We start from the raw sequence: 22,727 nt of genomic DNA, 5'->3' as shown, positions 1-22,727 counted from the left end.
CACACACACACACACACACACACACACACACACACACACACACACACACACACACACACTCCACAGCACTCTAATGCAACACAAGAGCAGCTTCAGCAGCAGGTTCATCCTGCCCAGATGTTCCACAGAGAGGTTTAGACGGTCATTTTTACCCACCGCCATGAGGCTTTTTAATGAGTGTAATTAATTAACTGTGTTATAAGGTCATTCTATTGGAAAATGTTGTTGCCTGTTTTCCCAAGAGTAGAATAGAAAACAGCACTTGAATAAGACTATTATTTTATGGATACTATGGTTGGTGCATGTGACTTTGTCTTAATGTGTTATTTTATTTATTCATTTTTCTTATTTTTATCATGTGTTGGTCATTGTTGCGTGTTCTGTCATTGCAAGACATTGATGTTGCATGCTGTGATAAAACAATTCCCAAACTGGGATTAATAAAGTAATACTCTACTCTCACCTTGTGCTGGGGACAATAAAAGGCCAATAAAATGTGCAGTTTTGTCACACAACACAATACCACAGATGTCTAAAGTTTTGAGGGAGCGTGCAATTGGCATGTTGACTGCAGGAATGTCCATCAGAGCTGTTGCTAGATCATTTCATGTTCGTTTCTCTACCATAAGCCACCTCTAACGTCGTTTTAGAGAATATGGTAGTACGTCCAACCGGCCACACAGCAACAGACCATGTGTAACCACGCCAGCCCAGGACCTCCACTTCCGGATTCTTCACCTGCGGGATTGTCTGAGACCAGCCACCTGGATAGCTGATGAAACTGAGGAGTATTTCGGTCTGTATTAAAGCCCTTTTGTGGGTAAAAACGAATTCTTATTGGCTGGTCCTGGCTCCCCAGTGGGTGGGCCTGGCTCCCCTGTGAGTGGATGTATATGCCCTCCCAGCCCCACCCATGGCTTCACACCTGCCCAGTCATGTGAAATCCATAGATTAGGCCCTAATGAATTTATTTCAATTGAATGATTTCCTTCTATGAATTGTAACTCAGTAAAATCGTTGAAATGGTTACATGTTTTGTTTATATTTTTGTTCAGTATATTTGTATGTTTTATGTGGACCCCAGGAAGAGTAGATGCTGCATGTGCAGTAGGTAAGAACTCACCAGCTTGTAGTCATAAAACCAGGAAATAAATTATCTCTGATTCGTTCAGCCGTCCCTATGGGAAAAATGAATGGGGAAAGAATACAATTTTGGAATAAACGCAGAAAATAAAATCTGATCATTTCACAGGCTTAGATCTTATACGGTTTGTTCTGTGAGATAATAGCAGTCAGTTAACACGACTTTATGAAATATGAAGCCTTTATTTGATTTGTTTTTTATTATTACATATATTTTTCAAAATTCACAAAAAGTTACATTGGCCAACATTCTGCTAATTTTCTCATCGATTAAACAGTTAATATTAATACAGTTTTTTGTTCACAAAACTATGTTACGAACAGAGTGAACTAAGTTTTGTAGGCTTTATCCTTTGCTAAAGTTAAAAAAAAAAGTGCATTGTGCAGGAGTGCAAAGGCGAATTGAGTTATTGCACACGCGCACTTCACAGAGTAGGCGTTCCCTAACAGAAATATTCAAATGTATGCTGCAATGCGCCAACAGGATCTCGCTAGCTCATGCTTGGCTCTGTCCTCCTTCTTGCTTGTTCTGCCACTATGACTTAATTTGTTCCCATTTGAAACGACAGGCTGTGGTCTACATTGGTTTAGTTATAAAAATCTTTGGTACCACAGTATGAATAATACCCATAAAACCCAGCGGTAAAACAGTGAAATGGTTCCAATCGTTTTTTCCATCATTCAATTTCCCCAATAGCGGATTTGAGAAACACTTCAAATAAGGTCTGTGTTTCGTGTAGGCTTACCCTGGCGTGACTTTGCGATAACCCTGTAAATCTCTAGGACAAGGTGACTTATTGGATGCAGTCTATCACAGTGCCATCCGTTTTGTCACCAAAGCCCCATATACTACCCACCACTGCGACCTGTACACTCTCGCCAAACCCACTGGCTCCAGGTCATCTACAAGTCATTGCTAGGTAAAGCCCCGCCTTATCTCAGCTCACTGGTCACCATAGCAGCACCCACCCGTAGCACGTGCTCCAGCAGGTATATCTCACTGGTCACCCCCAAAGCCAATTCTTCCTTTGGCCGCCTCTCCTTCCAGTTCTCTGCTGCCAATGGCTGGAACGAACTGCAAAAATCACTAAAGCTGGAGACTCTTACCTCCCTCACGAGCTTTAAGCACCAGCTGTCAGAGCAGCTAACAGATCACTGCACCTGTACATAGCTCATCCGTAAATTACCCATCCAATCTACCTCATCCCCATACTGTATTTATTTATCTTGCTCCTTTGCACCCCAGTATCTCAACTTGCACATTCATCTTCTGCACATTCTACCATTTCAGTGTTTAATTGCTATATTGTAATTACTTCGCCACCATGGCCTATTTATTGCCTTACCTCTCTCATCCTACCTCATTTGCACATGCTGTATATAGATATTTCTACTGTACTATTGATTGTATGTTTGTTTATTCCATGTGTAACTCTGTGCTGTTGTATGTGTCAAACTGCTTTGCTTTATCTTGGCCAGGTCCCAGTTGCAAATGAGAACTTGTTCTCAACTAGCCTACCTGGTTAAATAAAGGTGAAATAAAAGTAAAATAAATTATTAATATAGTTATGAACGTTCTCGGCGGCGCCATACTAGTGGTGATAAACCCAGTCATTCTGGTCAGAGGCTAACTACTTTTTAGTCTAAATTACACTATATTGCCTGGAAATACGATTACATTGCTAAAGTAGTCAAATATTTAGTACGAAACAACTTTGCCAGCATTATCATGTCATCAAAGTTACTTTAGACAGATGGCTGTCACGACTTCAGCCGAAGTCGGTCTCTCTCCTTGTTCGGGCGGCGTTCGGCGGTCGACGTCACCGGCCTTCTAGCCATCGCTGATCCACTTTTCATTTTCCATTTGTTTTGTTTTTGTTTTACACACCTGGTTTCAATTCCTCAATTACATGTTCATTATTTAACCCTCTGTTTTCCCCATGGTTTTTGTGCGTGAATGTTTTATGTATGTTCGGTCCGTTATTGTGGGTTCGGTATTACGACATGTTATTGGAATATTTGAGTAAAGTTACTTGTGTTACTCATCTCTGCTGTCCTGCGCCTGACTCCAGCTACACCCAGACCACTACAATGGCAATGTTGTCATTAGCTAGAAAGTTCATCAAAAATAGCTAGCAATGCTAACGTTATCTAGCTAAAGTCCGGTGGCCTCCCCTCAATTTTAGCTAGGTAACGTATAATGCATCTAAAGTCAATGTGGCAACATCAAAATGATGACAAAAGATCTTCCTACTAGTTATTTGCCTCCTTTTGAATATCATTGTATTTCCAAGCCACTTTAAAACACAAATGTCGCTCTACAAATAACACTTTCCATAATTTAAACATTGATGGTGTTATTACAGATGACCAAAAATGAATCGCTAACTACTGTAGCAATTTTTACAGGAAATTGTATAGATCTACCTACTCTCAGGAAACGACAGATATGTTTTTTGACTCACTGAATAATGTTCACTCTATCAGTGATATAGAATCTAAACAGTGTGATGAACCCATCATAGTTGAAGAGATTTTTGTGTCTATCAAACATCTAAAGAACAATAAATCACCAGGTGTCTAGTTAAATAAAGGTAAAAAAAATGTAAAGTATTGATGGAATTACGGCAGAATTGTACAAGTTATTTTCTTAAAAAGTAACTCCATTCCTACTTGAAGTATTTTTAGAGAGTATTAAAAACAATGTTCTCCCTCTTACAATGAGTCGGGGTTAATAACATTGATACCTAAGCCTAAAAAAGAGGTGCTGCTCATCGATAACTGGTGTCCAATGCGTCTTCTTAATAATGACTATAAGATATTACTTACTACTTGCAAAAATAAATAAAGAAGTCCTGGACGCAATCATTGATGAAACACAGTCTGGCTTTATGAGGAACAGACATATTTCTAACAATATCAGACTAGTATTAGACATACTTGACTACTCAGACCTAATAACCGTGGATAGCTTCATATTATTTTTTTATTTTTATAAAGCATTTGACACAGTGGAACATCAGTTCCTCTTCCACTCCTTTGATATATTTGGCTTTGGGGATTTTTCTGTAAGGCTATTAAGACTATACGAATGGTAACAGCTCTATCAAACTGAAACATGGCACCTCACCTAGATTTGAGTTGAAGAGAGGAATTAGGCAAGGTTGTCCTATCTCACCGTATCTATTTTTATTTATCACCCAATTTCTTACAAATTATTTAAATAATAGTCCTGTACAAGGTATTTCCATAGCTGGTAAAGAAATTATTATAAGCCAGCTGGCTGACGATACTATACTTTTTCTGAAAGACGCTAATCAGATTCCCATATCGATCAATGTGATAGAATCCTTTTCCAAAGCATCTGGTCAATGTCTTAACATTAATAAATGTGAACTCATGGCTGTCAACGATTGTGTGACACCCTCATATTATGATTTTCCAGTGAAAGAAGAACGTACATATTTATGCATAACCATTACTAAGGATCAGAAGTCTAGAGGCTTACTAAATTTTAACCCTCATATTAAAAAAACCCAGAAGAAGCTAAATCAATGGCTACAGAGGGACTTATCTTTATAAGGAAGAATCCTAGTAACCAAGGCTGAAGGTATCTCTAGACTAACATATGCCGCTCTATCTTTATATCTTGACGGTAAAATAAGCAAAGAGATAGACCAGGTGCTTTTCAACTTTCTGTGGAGAAACCGTACCCATTACATTAGGAAAACTGTTGTAATGAACACTTATGAGTATGGTGGGCTGAATTTTCTGGACTTTACTACCTTAAATAATACTTTTAAGATCAATTGGATAAAACAATTGTTAAGAAGACACACTTCTATGTGGAACTTTATTCCTCATCATGTCTTCTCTACTTTTGGTGGCCTTAACTTCATGTTGGTTTGCAATTATAATATTGCTAATTGTGAGGCTTATTTGATCTAATATATATTTCGTAACTGTTAGGTTGTTACAAATGTAGTGATATAAGTGGACACGTGCAATTTCGTCAACTTTACAAAAAACGACTTTATATCGGAGTTGTGCCTGTTGTGATAGAGATAGACAGAGCACTCATCATGGATATACCCTGTTTTAGCATGGAAAGGGAGGGAATACCTAGTCAGTTGTCAAATTGAATGTATTCAACTGAAATGTGTCTTCCGCATTTAACCCAACCCCTCTGAATCAGAGGTGCGGAGACTGCCTTAATCGACATCCACGTCTTCAGCGCCCGGGGAACAGTGGGTTAACTGCCTTGCTCAGAGGCAGAACGACAGATTTTTACCTTGTCAGCTCCGGGATTCAATCCACCCCCAATCCAAAGCTCTTATGGACGTGGCCATTGGGGGCTTCCCCATTTTAAAATAGTCACTGGGTGGGGCAATCAGCCGATGAAGAAGGAGAAAATGTACTACTTTAAAATGGAGATGCGCCACAATGACGCTGCCCATGCTGCCACAGACGGTATAATGCACAGATACAAAGTTGAGTCCTCTATATATCTCTATGCCTGTTGGTCACGCCCCTATCTGCCATCTCATTGGCTAGAATGGTCCCACCTGATCTCTCCTCCTCCTTCCTACGTTCCATATTTGATGACATGTTTTTCCATTGTTAGAGCATTAGCTCAAATATATTGTTAATATCATAGAAAATCTTTGACAATGTCGAGTCTCCTTTCCGGATTCTTCTTGACTATTTGATCCTTGTCATTTGACCTGTATGAAACGTTGAACGATGCAGCTAGAAATAAACAACATACTTCAACTGACACGCATAAACCCCGGCCCCAGTGATGGATCGTTCGCGAACGAACGGCTCTTTTTGCACGTATATTTTTGGTGAACATTGGGAACCGAATCGCATCGGCGAAAGAGCCGTTCATTTGTCTCCCTGATTTGCATAGTGCTTCTACTGCTTTTTGAGGTTAAAGTTTTTCTGCAAATAAATGACAAAATCATTCTCTTAAGAGGGCGAATCCTCACTGCAGAAACAATAAACATTGAGGACAGCACGTCAATCTGGTCCACAATTATTTCACAATCTGACATAATGGCAGCCTCTCTTTTGGGTTTTACACTGGATATTAGAAAAATGTTCATGGTTTTATGTCGATTTTTAAGCATTTTCAACGAAGAGCCATTTGAGAGCCAAATGAGCCGGCTCTATTACGTCAACGGAGCCAAATGAGCCGGCTCACCGAAAATACTCGGATGCCCATCACAACCCAGACCCACTGGGTTTGCCAATCTACTGTACATTTCTATCTGCAACGTTCAAGCTAGAAGGGTACCGAACTAATCCAAATATGTGCGAGAGATTAGAATTGATTTTAACTGGGAAAACGTAATGAGGTGTCAACATTGGGTATCTACCTGTAGAAAAGAGAACGAATTCAGATAATATGTACAATGTGTATATTATGATTTGTTACATTTAATGTATTGCGTTACTGAATCAAATTACCCACGAACACAGACAGAGAATGCGCCTATCTATGGAACTTTACGGTACAGCCATACCAGCAGAAAGGGATAGTTCGATGTGCATGCAATTTCCCATTGAAAAGCTAGCAGCTACTTAAACACAAATTAGAATGCCCCCTCAATGACAATTATTTCATACACATTCTGCAAATCATATATTTTCATGCACATCGTGAAGTCGCTTTTGCACTGTCTTTAACAATAACATTGTGTGCAGTGCATCCTAGCTAGTTATCTAGCTAGCTAACGTTAGTTGCAAAAGAAACCCCCCCCCCCCCCCCTTCCGAGAAGAACAGCGCGCGACCAAAACATGGCGGAGTCAGAGGAGGCTAAACAAAAATCTCAGGTGAAAATATGTTTGCAAATAATGAAGGCATTATTATCTTATTAACTAGCTACCCATCTGTTTCTGCTCAGCCTTGTTGCAGCTAGCTTCCTGGCTATCTTGCTAGATTTTTCTCAAGTGCATGACTATGTAGCTTAACGTTACAGTAGTTAGAGCTAGCAAGCCATGTAGCTAGGTTAGCTATTTTAAGCTAGCTAGTAGTGTTCGTAGAATAATCAACCCTCATATTATTTTCACTGGAGCCCCTTATTGATATATCACAGTTCTGTCAAAAGTATTATGAGTTTGCATCCCTGTGTGAGTGTAACGGCTTATGTCATGAGGTCCGAAACGGTATGGCAGGCCAGGGTCGCTGGTTCAACCAAGGCCCATTGCGGCTGTTTGTGTAGCTACTACAGCACTGTCCAGAGGTCTGGGCCCTCATGTCACAGGCTGAAGTGTGCTTACTCTGTGTGAAATATGGTTTCTTGTTCAAAACCCAACCAGATGATTCCCCCTCTATTGCTGCACTAGTACGAATAATGTCATAGCTTTCTACGCTGGTTAAAATGTAATTATTAACTGGGTGGTTCGAGACTTAAATGCTGATTGACTAACAGCCGTGGTATATCAGACCGTATACCACGGGTATGACAAAACATTTCTGTTTAGTGTTATAATTACGTTGGTAACCAATGTATAATAGCAATAAGGAACCTCGAGGGGTTGTGGAATATGGCCAATATACCACGGCTAAGGGCTGTATCCAGGCACTCTGCGTTCAGTCGTGCGTAAGAACAGCCATTAGCTGTAGTATATTGGCCATATACCACACCCCCTTGGGCCATATTGCTTGAATATATGCTATTTAGCAGAAGCTTTTATCCAAAGTGACTGTCATGCATGCATCATTTTTTCCCTTATGGCTGGTCCCAGGAATCGAACATGCTATCCTGGCGTTGCAAGCGCCATGCTCTACCAACTGGGCTAGAGAAGACCACACTTTTTTAATTTGTATTTTTTTATACTCTATTTTCTCACCAATTTCGTGGTATCCAATTGGTAGTTAGTCTTGTCCCATCGCTGCAACTCCCGTACGGACTCGGGAGAGGCGAAGGTCGAGAGCCGTGCGTCCTCCAAAACATATCCCAGCTAAGCCGCACTGCTTCTTGACACAACGCCCCTTAACCCGCAAGCCGGCCGCACCAATGTGTCGGAGGAAACACAGTACACCTGGCGAGCGTGCATTGCGCCAGGCCCGCCACGGGAGTCGCTATTGCGCGATGGGACAAGAACATCCCTGCTGGCCAAACCCTCCCCTAACACCGGGCGACGATAGGCCAATTGTGCGCCACCCCATGAGTCTCCTGGTCGCGGCCGGCTACATCAGAGCCTGGACTCGAACCAGGATCTCTAATGGCACAGCTGCACTGCCTTAGACCACTGTGGCTCTCGGGAGGCCCCAAGACCACACTTTTTAACCAGTTGTCTCCTCCCACAGCATGAACTCCGGCTGTCCAAGGCTTTTGATGAGGCGGTAAAGCTCTCAGCCCCCACGGCTGGTGAGTCCCAGCGACAACACACTCCCCTGTCAACAAGATCTCTTTGGAGCAGCATCTCAACCGGACCAGTCTTTGGAGCACCAGAACCAGACGGACGGCCTGACGTCGACCATGATTTTAGCAGTGACGATGAGGGGAATGTATTCCCTCACATCTCTCATCCTACCAGTACCACCTTCTCCCTGGCTGGTCTGGGGGTGGGCCAGCCAGAGGATGAGTTGGATGGGGTTCCTGTGTTTGGGGCAGATGAGGAGGAGGAGTGGGACATAGCCCTGCCCAAGGTGGCACTGGGGGATGTGGAGTCTGACAGAGAGTCAGGCGGACGGCCGGCTGGATCGCCTGACACACGACGTGCAGAGACTCAGGATGATCAAAATTCCACTGACAGATTCCTTGATGCAGTCTCACTTTCCAATATTAGAACAGGTTAGAATGAAAACATCATGCCTAGTCTGAGTTGGCCTGTGACGTTACTCCTCATGCATTTATTACTTCTCATCACCAATATAACTTTTCTTTCTTATATTTCTTACTACTTAAAGGAAAATTCCACTCAAAAACGTGGTATTTGTTTCATTAGTCCACTGTTGATACGTTCCAAAATGTTTTATGCAAACTGGATCAACAGTGGACTAATGAAATAAATAACAAAAATATAGGTTTTTTTTTGTGGCATTTTCCTTGAACTTAGGCCTACTTCTTGTGCATTGCTTAACAACAGTCATTCTTTTGGCAGCTTCTGAGGTGGCTAGTCAAATGCAAGGAGAAAGCCATCTTTCAACTAACCTATCTCAGTCCCCTTCACCAGATAACAGCTTGGGTAAGACTGCGAGCAAACTTGCCCTGCTAGTTATAACTATAGTTTCAATAAAGAACATGATTTAGGACATTTTTACACTTCATGCACATGGTATGCACATTATGAGAGCTGTGATGATTCCATTAAATGTCCTTTTCTCCATTTCTGTCAGATGGACTAAGACAGAATCGGTCTATTGCTGGGGGATCCAGCCGTCAAGAGGTCTGTATAGTGTATGACTTTAGTATACCGGTAGTGTAAGTGGAGAGGGGCAGCAAGAAAGAACTGGCAGAGCGTGAGAGATTTCAGGATAATTCCCTTTTGCGGAATGCTGTTATGAACATTATTTATTTTTTGTGTCGCCTTCATTCATCTATTTCGTCCCTTTGCCCTGACCTTCAGAGGTCAGAGAGTGTGTTCCAGAACCCAGTGGTAGGGGACAGAGAAGAGCCACCCATCTCTCCCATCATGAACATCAAGGATGAGCCCATAGATGAAGGATATGACTGCGCCCTTCTACCCTCAACACGGAGTATCAAGGAGGAGCTGGACAACACAGCTCCTGAGGTCAGCAAAGGCTCCCATGCCCTGCCTTAGATGTCCCCTTTTACAACATATGGATATGATGATTCTGTTATGCTATATTATTTCTGCTATGTTATTATTATCATTATTAATTCTTTGTTCTTATTTGTTGTATGTTACAGGAGGTGCTGAGGATCAGTTCTGTCTTTTCTGTTGGTGGAGGAAATGCGTATGGCTCGCCCACTGCTGCTCCCCAGACCCCCACCTCCATATTTGGACCAGGAAGAAGTCTAGTTCCACAGGGGCCAACGATGACCCTCAGGAGCCTGGCTCCAGTGCCCCAGCCACCCCCTCCCCCTCCCCAGCCCCAGCCCCCTAGTGGCTCCAACCCAGCCAACGCAGTGCGTGTGTCCTGCTCAGGCTGCTCTAAGATCCTGCTGCGCGGTCAGACTGCCTTCCAACGGAAAGGGTCCACCCAGCTCTTCTGCTCCACTGTCTGCCTCACTGGGTTCACCCTGCCTCCCATCAAACTGAGAACCTGCTACCAGTGCCTAAAGTGAGTCACTCGGCTACTGACTCACCTCAACTCCAACTTTCAATCGTTCTGCTATCATCCGATTCCCGGAGTTACTGTGGGGGTGCACCAAATAACTTCCCCCGTTGCTCATAGCTGTATTGCTGTTTATAACTATTATATCTGTCTATAACTCGTTTATAACTTTTAACTTCTTCAGGGAGATCGAGGACCCCAAGGATGTAATCAGTGTGATTACAGACAATAACCTGAAGGATTTCTGTAGCCAGTTCTGCCTCTCTGTGTTCAACCGCAAGAGGAAACCAGGGACTATTTCCATGCCTTCTTTCCAAGAGCCCACCGCCCCGACGTGCAGTATGTGCAAGAAGAGCGACACGGTAAGGGACAAAACAGACAACCACTGGTTTGACTAGTTCACTCTCATTTCTAAGTCAACTTCAGGTGAGGTTACATGAGGAAATGTTTGATTTGACTTGATCATCTTGCCTGATTTGATAACTCCCCCCCCCCCCCCCCCGCCATCTCAGATTCAGCACGAAGTGACTCACCAGGGCTCCTTGCACAAACTGTGTAGCGATGAGTGTTTCATGCGCTTCCGCTCCTCCCACAACCTGGTCATAAATGTGTGTGAGAGCTGTGGCGAGTACTGCGCCAGTACTGACAGGAACTGTCGGTCGCTCCGAGTAGAGGGCGTCACCATGAAGTTCTGCAGTCGAACCTGCATTAGCTCTTTTAAACGGGTAAGTACGCACATGCAGGTAGTACACACAGACAGTCCTCCATAGAAACTGGAGTCCACTTTTAAAAACGGTCTGGCCTTGATGGTCATATGTACTCTTAACTTCAATCGGGTATATTCAGTGGAGGATGGGCCTCCCTTCCGAGTCTGGTTTCCCTCAATGAGTCTCTATGAATACATTATTGATATTAAACACATTTGTCTCACTGAGTCCCACTGCCGCCATCATCAAATCTCTTCTTATCAACTCTTTCCCATTGTTCCTGTATGACAGACGACCACCAAGGTGATGCCGTGCGGTCACTGTCGTGATCTGAGACTCATGTCTGACATGGTGGAGAGCACCGATACGGATGGCAAGGTGGAGCTCTTCTGCAATTCCATCTGTGTCAATAACAGCTGGCCGCAGAACGACCTGTCAGGTAGCATTGACTTTACCATTGTATAAGCGGAAGTCTACAAATGTGTTTTCATTTATCAATATTGTAGGCCATATGTTGTCTGAAATAGTCTGAAATCTGTTTTTGACTGGTATCATTTTTTCTGGGATGCATCTGCATGTCGATTTAGTCCAGTAATTATTACTCAGAGAGTGGAAAAAACCCTGCAGTGGATTCGGTCAGGATGTATTTTCCGCTAGCCAGCAAACAATTTTGTGTTTCAACCAATATTTTGCCATGAAATTGGTTTTACATTTTATTTGCAGTGGTATTAAAAAAGTTGTCACACACAGGAACGGCATTCCCTTGTACCTACTGCAAAGTGAAGGCTGTCTCTCAGTACCACCTGGCCATGGTAGACGGCAGCATCCGCAACTTCTGCTCTTACACCTGCGTCAAGACTTTCCGGGTATTCGTTGATTAATTGGCTAAATGGATCAAAACAGACTATGTTACATATGATCTGTGCTTTCTGTGTGTTCATATTAGAGACTGTTCAGTCTGTTAGGTAGATTTGAGAGGGATTTTATGTGTTTTTCAGCCTGCATTTAGGTTCAGGTTTATTTGACAATTGTACCAAACATAAAACGCAATGCATACAATACAGGTCAAATTGAAAAGATACCAATCAGCCTATATATAATGGATTGTACAGAATACATCATGTTTTTGAATGTGTTCTCCTTTGATGTAATGTGGTAGGAGGCTGAAGGCAGCCAGCTTCCCCCCCAACTGGGCCAGATGAACGGCTCCTCATCCACTGCTCCTCCTCCTCCCATGGTGTCTCCGTACCTCCAGACCCCTCCAGCACCAGCCCAGGGCTACTCCCATCCTTACCCCCCGTCCTGGGTCCCCACCACTGGCCGCCCATACGCCCCAACCCAGACCTCTGCTCCACCTCTACCCTATCGAGCCGCCCCAGGCCTGGCTAGGGCCTACGGGGTGGGGCAGCATCAACCAGGGCCGCCCATGGCCCCCTCCTCCTCCTCCTCCTCTACCTCCGCCCCCAGTGGACCTGTGAAACTCTCCTGCCATCAGTGTCCTCAGCAGTTCCGCTGGAAACCTGAGCTCTATGAGTACAATGTAAGTACCTCTCTCTTGATCCTGTACCTTGTTTATTACATTTGAAGTGTTATGGGAATGGTCGTTTTGTGATAGGTATTGTAGTTTTGTCTAATAATGCTTTTGCGATGGGGGTTGTAGTTTTATCTCTAATGCTCTTTGTCCTCCTGGGCTTGTGTTGTGTTCCTTCAGGGTCGCACCATGCAGTTCTGTTGCAAACTGTGCTGTGTTGAGTTTAAGAAACGGAGTAATATCAAAGTGAGGTGTGAATACTGCAAACTGGAGAAGGTGGTCAAAGAAGTCATCAGATATGACCTCATCGACCGGCCCTTCTGCAGTGAGAGTGAGTACCAAAGACCCTTTCTCTTTCTCTCCTAGTCCTTTTTGACAATTTATGCCATAAATATAACAATGATGTAATAATTTGTTTTTGAGTATAATATTGTACATTAACCTGTCTGTGTGTGGGTGTTGTAACAGGCTGTAAGCTGCTCTTCAAGCACGACATGAAGGGGCCATGGCGGACATGTGCCTATTGTGCCGACATCAGCCCCAAGATGATCCACAACCACTTTGGTGGCAGGATGCAAGAGTTCTGCAGGGACGCGTGCATGTCCAACTACACTGTTCTCTTCTATGAGGTCAGAGCCAGAATAATCTTAATGCATGTTGACCTCTGGGGCTGTGTGTAGCATGCATCTCAGAGTAGGAGTGCTGATTTGGGATCAGTTTTGCCTTAAGACGACAATGAATAAGACTGCAGGGACCCGATTCCAGATTAGGACTCTTACTCTTAGTCGCTTTATGAATACATGCCCTGATCTCTCACTCTCTTGATTTGATTACCTTACAACCACTTCCTGGGACATATCTATGTAGTCCACAAATGGCCCTTTGAATTGCTGAACTGTTTGTTGTCCTTCCCCTACCCAGATGGCTAAGTGTGAGTGCTGCAGACGTCAAGGGAAGATGAGAGAGCAACTGAAGTGTTTTGGGGCAATTAGGCACTTCTGTAACCTGGAGTGTGTTATTCAGTACTGCTATCAGACCTTCCAGCTGCACCCTCGGACTAGCAACGGCACCACTACTACACAGGGTACTACTAAATTATATACACGTTTTCTTGAAAATAACTACCTGTTTGGATGACCTATCGCTGCATCTCAGTTTAATGACGGCCTTAGGCCTACTACTCAACATGTCTCCCCTCTTTCCTTCCCTTCTTTCTCCCCCTGTAGGTCCGTCCCAACCTCTGTTCTCCCTCTCCAAGCCGGCTCCTGTCATTGCTGATGTTGTCTCGTTGGCCACCTCTCCTGCTGGCCAGCCCCATGCTACGGCTGCCACTGCCCTGACTGGTAGCTAGTACACTCATCGAGAACACTGGCTAACACCGAGCATGGTTAAGACATTTGTGAAGAAGTGGTCGACTAATATAAGCTTTTGTAGTTCAGACTATTTTTTTTTTTTTTGCTTGTAGGAGCTCTTCCAACGTCTAACTCTCACGGCAAGAGCCTTGGCGATGCCAGCACCCAGACGGACGCCATGAGGATCTCAGCCCGCCGTCGGATCATGAAGAACAAGGCCATCATCTGTAAACCCCTCATGCTGGACCAGGAAACCAGCTGCCCGATTCAGATGCAGACAGCAGAGAAACCAATGGCACCCATGGGTAAAACAACAAACTAACATCCAAAACATCAGAAATGCTAACCTAGTCGCTGATGCCTACTCTAAGACTTTTATATCTTAATTCTTTAAATTATTTTAATATTTTTGGAACAAACTAGCTACTTTTTAAGATGTCCCGTCCATAAAGGTATTGGCCCCACCCTTCCACTGAATTTGTAAATCAGACCTTCCACTACATGTTCATAGTATGACCACTTGGTTTAAAGGGTTAGTAAGGGTCTCTGATTGTAGGCCGTCATTGTAAATAAGAATTTGTTCTTAACTGACTTTTAAAAAAGGTTAAATAAGTCTCTCTCTCTCTCTCGTTGTTGTAGGGTTCACAGAGACTGGGTTCACGTACACAGAGAACGGGGAGAAAGTGCGGGTGGTTGTGATGCCCGTTCCAGTGCCAGTCTTCATCCCAGTGCCCATGAACCTGTACACCCAGTACACTCCTGTGCCCATGGGTATCCCCGTGCCTGTACGTTTGCTCTGCGTCCTTTTCTCATGCCTACATCCACTTTCTCTTTATGTGCCTTTAATATATACTTTATTTTCCACTTTTCAAAGGGAATTACCAGGAAGTACCCATCCCTGGTGGCCTAAAAACTCACATGCCCCCCCCCACACACCCTCGTGTCTTGGATTGTTATTCTTCTGAGGACCCTACTAATACCCCCACCATGTTTCATTGTGTGTTCTTTTAATGGTTGGTTAACTTGGCTGGTTAAACCATGTTCTGTTCTCTGTGCCCTCTGTCCAGGTGCCAGTGCCCATGGTAATACCCTCCTCATTAAGCCGTTCAGAGCTCAAGGACAGGAAAGATGGTGTCGCATCTCAAACCATGGCCGAGCAGGAGGAAGAGGAGAAAGACAAACCTGTCTCCCATGGAGGTGAAGAGAAAAGTTTGTACTCTGAGCTGCGGCTGTGTATATATGACAACGTTACTGTCTAACTTTGTTGCTTGGCACATCAGCTGGCTGCTGCTTTCTTGAACAGATCACTCTTGCATTTATCTCAATATTTAGACTAACCTGTATTAATAGATTAACACTGTTAGAAAAGCAACCTTTTTAAATGAAAATCACTCTGGTGGAGGGTTAGGGTTATCTTACTGAAGGGTTCGATAACATGGTGTCTGTCTGTGTGGTGTTTATCCACAGACCAAGGAAGCGCCTACAGTGGAGACCTGGAGTCTGAGGCTGTGTCCACCCCCCACAGCTGGGGTGGAGAGGATGAGTCCACATCCAACCCCCAGAGAGTGGCAGAGGGTCCTGTCGAACCCCCCAGCACAACATCCTCCCCCAGCATGTTGGACCTGGAGGCTGACTACCCCCCTGGTGAGAAAGGCTCTGAGAATAACAACATAGCTACATTTATGTTCCAATGTTATTTATCCAACCTTTATTTATCCAGTTAAGAATAAATCATATTTGCATTAGCTAGGTTTCCATCCAAAAACTGCTTATAGAAAATATGCCCATTTTCCCACCAGTTGTATGTTTCTACCAAGTTGACTTGTTGTGGAAACAATTAGTGCGTGACGATGTAGTGCACACAAAATGTATTTTTCGCTTAAGTTTTCATGTACCGAATAAAAATCAAATGGTTTTTTTTTTTCATCCCATTTTCAACTCTACCGATAGTTTTGTCACAAATTGTTGCGTTAAATTGCAAATGTGTCTACTCTGGTCTTGGCACCTGCTCTCTAGCCAATATCTCTCAGATACAGTGCGGGTAGGCTGTGCAGGTTGTCTAGTCTACATGAGATTATTATGGATAAACTGCAGTCAAGCATCGATCATCATGTCACCAGAATAAAACCCTCAATATTTATTGGAAAGCAGCGTCAAGCTCATCACCGTGTACGTTCACCACCCTGTGAAGTTCACAACTTATTTCATCTGTAGCCTAACTGCATGGTTTCCCGAGTCGTAGTGGGAGGACCCCACACCATATCATGGCGTGACTCCAAGTTTACTTCGATATGATGGTTATTATATCAATATTTGTGCATAATGGCGTTTCCACCAACATTCCCAGTCAATTAATATAACAGACAGAAAAAGATCACACCATGTCGAACGAACAAATTGTCGGCATTTCTAAAATTACATCGGCACTTCCTGTTTCCGTCACAGCTGTCGTGATTTATTTTTATACGATACTCGCATAAAAACTGTAGATGGAAACGTGGTTAATGATGAACTTGCCAATTCCCACAGATCACATTTGTATCCCCTGTGTAACTGTGTATTCAATGCTGTTTCAGAGTCGTTTGATCATGCGGCAGTGAAGGGACAGAGGCTGACTGTACAGGCCACAAGACACAAGAGACCCAAAGATGGCTTCCCTCCCAGAAAACGGGTATGTCTATACTGTAGTCTGCGTCCCAAACGGTACCCTATTTATTTTATAGTGGGGTCACTGGTCTAACGCTATAGGTAACATAACTAGTTAGGTCACATCAGCACCATTATTACTATTGACTGCAATAGGGTTTCATTATTAGATAATGATATCAGAGATATTATACAGTTAAAGCAAGTCATTTCTCCTCCTACTACGTTGTTGGTCCAAACCTTTTTCCCTTTCTGTATTGCAGAGTCGTAAGCAAAGTGGGACTATGGACATGGTGGCGCAAACTGTTTCACTCCCTCCTGCCAGATCAAAACTCCACCACGAGTACGGGGTGAAAGCCTGGAAGAATTGGGTCCTGCAGAGGAACAAGCGGTTTGACTGTGAATTTGCCAAAGATCCCTGTGAGTCAATCCTAACTGCATACGCAATTGTTTAGGTCTTTGCTTGTCATGTAGATTAATTGATTTGTTAATTGAAGTGCCTTGCAACATCTCAGATGCCATGCCCAGATTAGTTTAAAATATGCTAGCGGTATTCATGTGGTGTTCAGTGGCCATCTTTCTCACTATGGCAGCTAAATCCATGGTTCTCTGATCTGGTTTTCTGTGCCCTTGTCTCTCCTACGGCAGCTAAGTCCATGGTTTTGAAGGAGGACGTGTTGCAGTGTAACTCCTCTGAGCTTAGTTATGGCCTCTGTCGCTTCATCAGTGAGGTCCGTCGCCCCAACGGTCAGGCCTACCCTGCTGACAGCATCTTCTACCTCTGTCTGGGCATACAGCAGGTATTGCACCTCCATGTTTATCTTATTCCGTACTATGTTATTCACTGTGGTACCACCTTTTCTGTCTGTCAGTGCCCATACTTAAAATACGGTTCAGTCTAAAGCCCCAGTTATACTGATGTGATGGCAGCTAATACTGTTTGCAGACTATTACCATCAATATTATCTGGACTTTTCCTATAGCAACTTCCCCAGGGGCAGCAACATCAATTGTACTTGCCCCTCTGCCAAATATGATATACAGTGCCTAATGCCTCTCTCCCTCACCATCTCTCATTTGGTTCACCAGTATCTATTTGAGAATGGAAGGATAGAGAATATCTTCACTGACGTGCTCTATCACAAGTTCACCATGGAGATTACTATGATGCTACATTTCTGGAGACCTACCCTGCTGCCCAGCGGTAAGAATATTTCTAGTCTTCTATAAGTTTCTTCTTCCCTTTAAAACGTCTTAGGAATAAGCGTCCCGTCAACGGGGCAGTTGTAAATTATGCAGCGCCATGTGTCACGATCGCAGATTTTAGAGAAACACCAAATGTCGGTACATATAAGTCTTATATCGGCTGAAAGCTTAAATTCTTGTTAATATAACTGCACTGTCCAATTTACAGTAGCTATTACTGCGAAAAAATGCCATTCTATTGTTTGAGGAGAGCTCCTAACAGCTAAACACTTTTCACTGCGAAAGGTTTGATAAATTCAACTGACGGTGAAATGTGTACTTACATTCTGAAATATTGCTCTGATTTATCATCCAAAGGGTCCCAGAGATAACATGAAGTCTTGTTTTGTTAGATAAAATCCTTTTTCATATCCTAAAAAGGTCCATATAGCATGCACGATCGATTTTGTATTTCCACTCGTTCAATTTGCAAAGAAAGGAATCTGTGAAAATCTAACCCTAAACGTTGTTTCAACCAGTCAAATCACGTTCGTATTTATTCCTCAGAGATCCTAGAACGTAACCAGACTTCACTATATTATTAGGAGTGTAGTATATCCTATAGGACACCAGATTTGGTCAGAGAGTGACGCCTTCATGGTGCGCCGATGACGTGGGCGGTCTTCACTTGATTGACTGTAACTTTGTCAAACAAAGCTAGCTAGATAGCCAATGAGCTGGGCTTTACATGAGTATGCGGAAACCCTGTATCTGTCGCAAAATGTTGCTGCTAACCTTGTGCGACAGCAAGCCTTTTCCTTTTGGACAAAAATTACAAGAATATGGAGTGTTATGAAAACTGAGTTTTGCAAATGTTGGACTTATAATATGGCTACTAATACTAGAAAAGCTAAATCAAAGTCCAAGTATACAGATTTGACGATATTCTTGAAGAAAAATGTAATGTAAATGTCTCCTTCACGATTTGCCCAAATGTACCTGGGTGACTTCACACTAAATGTCATGTAGTTTGCTCATACTTCAAGTTATCCGTCTGAAACTTTGCACATACACTGCTGCTATCTTGTGGACACCATCGGAATTACAACCAGTGATGGCTAGATTTGGGACCTTTCTGTTGCATTTCAAAGATGGTGGTAGAAAAATAAAAAAATAAGTTTGTTTTTCTTTGTATTTTCTTCTACCAGATCTATTATGTTATATTCCCCTACATTCAATTCACATTTCCACAAACTTCAAAGTGTTTCCTTTCAAATGGTACCAAGAATATTCATATCCTTGCTTCAGGGCCTGAGCTACAGGCAGTTAGATTTGGGTATGTCATTTTGGGCGAAAATTGAAAGAAAAAAAGGGCCGTCCCAACGTGTCTTCTTATACGCCTGTCGTATCCCTTTAATATCACTGGGACATTTGAAACGCATAAAAAATGGTGACCCATACCTCTGACCCTCCCTCCACTGTCTGTCTCTAGGCTACCTGCATTCCCGTGTGGAGGAGGAATACCTGTGGGACTGTAAGCAGCTGGGGGCCCACTCCCCCTTTGTGCTGCTCAACACCTTGCTCTTCTTTGGAACCAAGCTGTTCCAGTTCAAGACCCAGAGCCAACACAGACGTTTGTCCTTCGTCAACTTCACCCACTGTACCAGGGTCACTAAGAACGGCAAGAGCGCCTTCCTGAGGTTTAGGCCTTGTCAGGACACCACCGGTGAGTTCCGACCTCAATGGTGTTGAAGGCTATCACATTATATTATACTTTATTTATCCCATTAGTAGCAATTAAGAAATGCATTGCCATATCCCAAGCAATAACATCCTCCACAAGCTCCATAATGCGCTAGGTTGTAGGTTGATTTGTGTGTGTGTGTATCCAGAGCTGCTAGCTTTGCCTGCCAAGAGGAAGCTGGATGAACAGGAGGGTGACATGGAGATGCCTGAGAACACTGAGAACCCACTACGCTGCCCTGTCAGACTCTACGAGTTCTACATCTCCAAATGGTGAGATTACATAAATGTTTATTCCTGTTATATTTCACTCTGTTACTGTACATATGACTTGTTTTAGATATTGACAACATTTTAATGCCTCAATGTTTTGCAGTCTGAAAAAGAGAAATGGAGAATATTTCTGTAATGGCTGCCTATCGATTCATTATATAATCCTCTTTTTCCTCCAGCTCAGAGTCTGTGAAGAATAGGCCGGGCCTGTTCTACTTGCAGCCAGAGCTTTCATGCCTCTCCAACAGCTCGCTGTGGTATTCTGGCCAGCAACTAGAAGGCGCTGCACTGGAGAGCATGCTAACACGCATCCTGGCTGTACGGGAGGTCCATCTGGATGAGCCTCCACTGCATCATCACTCTACTGAAGCTTCATCAGCCTCCACAGACGACAACGATGATAGCTCGTAGTGGATATAACAGACTCATGGAATGGCACCCTATCCCCTATATAGTGCAGTGCACTACTTTTGAACAGGGCCCATAGGGCTCTGGTCAAAAGTAGTGCACTATATAGGGGATAGGGTGCCATTTCAGACCAACATGGACATGTTGCAAAAACATCCACAATCATGTAAAGACACTACGATAAGATACTTCATTTAGTCTTTCATAATGTCTTTGTTTCTAGATTCTAGTTTTAGAGGATGAATGGAATCATTGTTAACAAAACATAAAAATACTGTTAATGTTACATTAGTGTCCGTTTGTTTTTCTAAGTTGTTACTATAGCTGACCATTTTATTGTTACTTTCTACTAATCTGCCTTTTATTCTAAGGGCCCACACAACTAATTCCAGTCTCGATCATCCACACTACTAACTAAACCAAGGTGATCACGTAATTATTGTACATAGTTTTGTTTGTTTTTTTGTATGGATCCATCTGTTATGGACTTGAATAAGCAACATGATTATGCAAAGGACATTTCTGTCTGCTCTGCTGTTTGTTCTCTGAAGGGATTAAAAGAACCTCTGACTCTGAGAATATAACTCAGAAACCGATTGAAAATGTTCCTTCACTGTGAAAGTCATCAGCATTTAGATTTGAATAATGATATGGTAAATTGCACCTGGTCTTGTATGCAAATCTGAGTGGAGCTGAAGAGTTGCTTTCATCTGCTTCAGTGTATGATTTACTGACTGATGGTTCAAGGTGGGGTTATGTATCTGTGTTGTGATGCTTTAGCAGTGCAGAGTCATGTTGTAGTACAGTACGTGATGTATTGATGGACAAATAGAAAAGATAGTCAGACCACGTTGTCGTTGCATGTGCGAAAGGGCATGAGTGGGAGGAAAGGGGACTGTACTGAGAGAAGTGGTACTGAGGGATTGAGTGTGTTGAGCGAAGAAGAGTTTGTGTGGGAGAGAGGAGGCAGATGGATAAAAGATCAAACTGCAGGCTGAATTTTTATCCTGCATCTCTCAGCCAAGCACATTGAAACTGGTTGTATAACAACGTGTTTTGTTTCCTATACCATTTTCTGATTTGTTTCGAATGATGTAATTTCAAGGATATTCTGTCAGTGTCACATAAGATGGAGATCGCAAAGCTGTGACTGTCCTTCTTTTCACCTCTTTAGAAACATCAGATTTTTTTTCCCCCCTGCTGATTTATGTCTGGAGAGGAAATCAAAGCCCATGGCGGTCAAACCTAAATGGAGACAATTAGGGGATGGAGAGAAAGAAAGAGGGAAAAGTTAGTCTTTAACAGCTCCAAACCTCTTAAGCCCTGAAGCAGCCTTAGAAACATGGGGGAGGGGAATCTAATTGTGTGTGTGTGAGAGATGGAGAGCGCGAGAGAGAGGAGGGGGGGCGGTTTGCGTTGGTGTTGAAATATTTGTCAAATAATCTGTGCCTGTGAGCAGACAAGGATGATTTACATGGTTTCCTAAACCTGAATTTCTTCATTTCAGAAATGCTTTATTCTGGAGCGCAAGCAAGAAAGGGGATGTATTGATCAGCTGCTATGGCAATAACAAGTGTTTGGCATCTGACTTCTTTATTGATGGGCACAATGGAAGTTGATGACAGCAGAGACAAGTATGAGGAGAAACTAATGCAGAGATAGACGATGAGAAATGCTTTGGGGGTTCTGAATGGACCAGCACAGAGAGCAGTGAGTTACCCGGAATTATGTTGTTGAAGTCATGTTATTTTTTGAAGCTGCAACTATTAAATTCCTCTGTTTTTGTGTTGTTGGCTGCAGTCAGAGGAAGTGAGCAAAATTGTTCTTTAATATTCCTGTATGTATGACTAAAAATAAATTCCCAAGCTCCTACTGTTATTATTGAGAGGAGACTGTTGACAGATTTTACAGATGGCACTCCTCAATCTGAATATTTCTCATATTTACAGATGACTATTGCATGTTCAAAAGGAATGAGCTAACGTGCATCTTAGACATTTTTAAGTTGTCTCCCTGCACCTCTCGTGTATCTAGTATATTTTACTTACAATCTCTTTTTGGACTATTAAGAAGAAAAAAAAAATTGTTTTGCTGGTAGTGGAAAGAACACTATGGGGAAGCCTCTTAGTCGACCGGGTTGCTGCAGGCAGAGCTCCTGCTGTCTGGAGAAGAGTGTAGACGGGGATGGCTATAATGAGGACGGTTACATCCCCCAGCGCTCCATCTATGACACAATGTGTATCAATGAACACATTGACCATGGCTCTGCTCAGAACACCATAACCTCCAGGGGAGGCCAGGACAACAACTTCTCCAGCAATGGCAACCTAGGGGTGGGAGCAGGTGCCTGCGTGGACATGATCACATTCGAGGCACGATCCACGACTCCCATACCTTCCGTAGGTAGAAGGCTGGATGAAAGGGTGATCTTTGACCAGCTAAAGCTGGTTGAAGCTGGCCAGAGCAGCCGGTCCCCAGGGGGGTTT

The 22,727-nt window shown here is 43.2% G+C and overlaps 1 protein-coding gene across 2 annotated transcripts; it reads left to right on the top strand.

Annotated features, from left to right (window-relative positions):
• Positions 1 to 6,658: 6,658 nt before the first annotated feature.
• On the top strand, positions 6,659 to 22,119 carry LOC106601017 (zinc finger MYM-type protein 4). 2 transcript variants are annotated; one of them, XM_014192876.3, is made up of 26 exons: positions 6,659 to 6,981; positions 8,462 to 8,948; positions 9,259 to 9,342; positions 9,494 to 9,543; positions 9,724 to 9,888; positions 10,029 to 10,402; positions 10,581 to 10,758; positions 10,909 to 11,121; positions 11,395 to 11,542; positions 11,854 to 11,969; positions 12,263 to 12,643; positions 12,815 to 12,965; positions 13,103 to 13,263; positions 13,556 to 13,718; positions 13,861 to 13,977; positions 14,100 to 14,291; positions 14,626 to 14,771; positions 15,054 to 15,183; positions 15,454 to 15,630; positions 16,563 to 16,657; positions 16,896 to 17,052; positions 17,281 to 17,432; positions 17,722 to 17,836; positions 19,310 to 19,543; positions 19,710 to 19,833; positions 20,013 to 22,119. In XM_014192876.3, the coding sequence occupies exons 1-26, from the start codon at positions 6,946 to 6,948 to the stop codon at positions 20,242 to 20,244; spliced, it is 4,578 nt and encodes a 1,525-aa protein (XP_014048351.3). In that variant the 5' UTR covers positions 6,659 to 6,945; the 3' UTR covers positions 20,245 to 22,119. The 2 variants fall into 2 exon arrangements, with proteins under 2 accessions (XP_014048351.3, XP_082830141.1); XM_082974015.1 differs by having other exon boundaries at positions 15,054 to 15,195.
• The last annotated feature ends 608 nt before the right edge of the window (positions 22,120 to 22,727 follow it).

Source organism: Salmo salar, chromosome 01 (assembly GCF_965601325.2).
Source record: "Salmo salar chromosome 01, fSalSal1, whole genome shotgun sequence".
NCBI lineage: Eukaryota > Metazoa > Chordata > Actinopteri > Salmoniformes > Salmonidae > Salmo > Salmo salar.
The sequence above is the reverse complement of the archived record's forward strand: the minus strand, read 5'-3'. Positions and strand labels throughout refer to the sequence as shown.

Excerpts from the sequence above, each read along its gene's own strand:
- LOC106601017 (XM_082974015.1), top strand. The coding sequence starts at position 6,946 with ATGGCGGAGTCAGAGGAGGCTAAACAAAAATCTCAG. Across the intron at positions 12,644-12,814 it reads CTGAGCTCTATGAGTACAAT|GGTCGCACCATGCAGTTCTG; the intron begins GTAAGTACCTCT and ends GTGTTCCTTCAG. Across the intron at positions 12,966-13,102 it reads CCGGCCCTTCTGCAGTGAGA|GCTGTAAGCTGCTCTTCAAG; the intron begins GTGAGTACCAAA and ends GTGTTGTAACAG.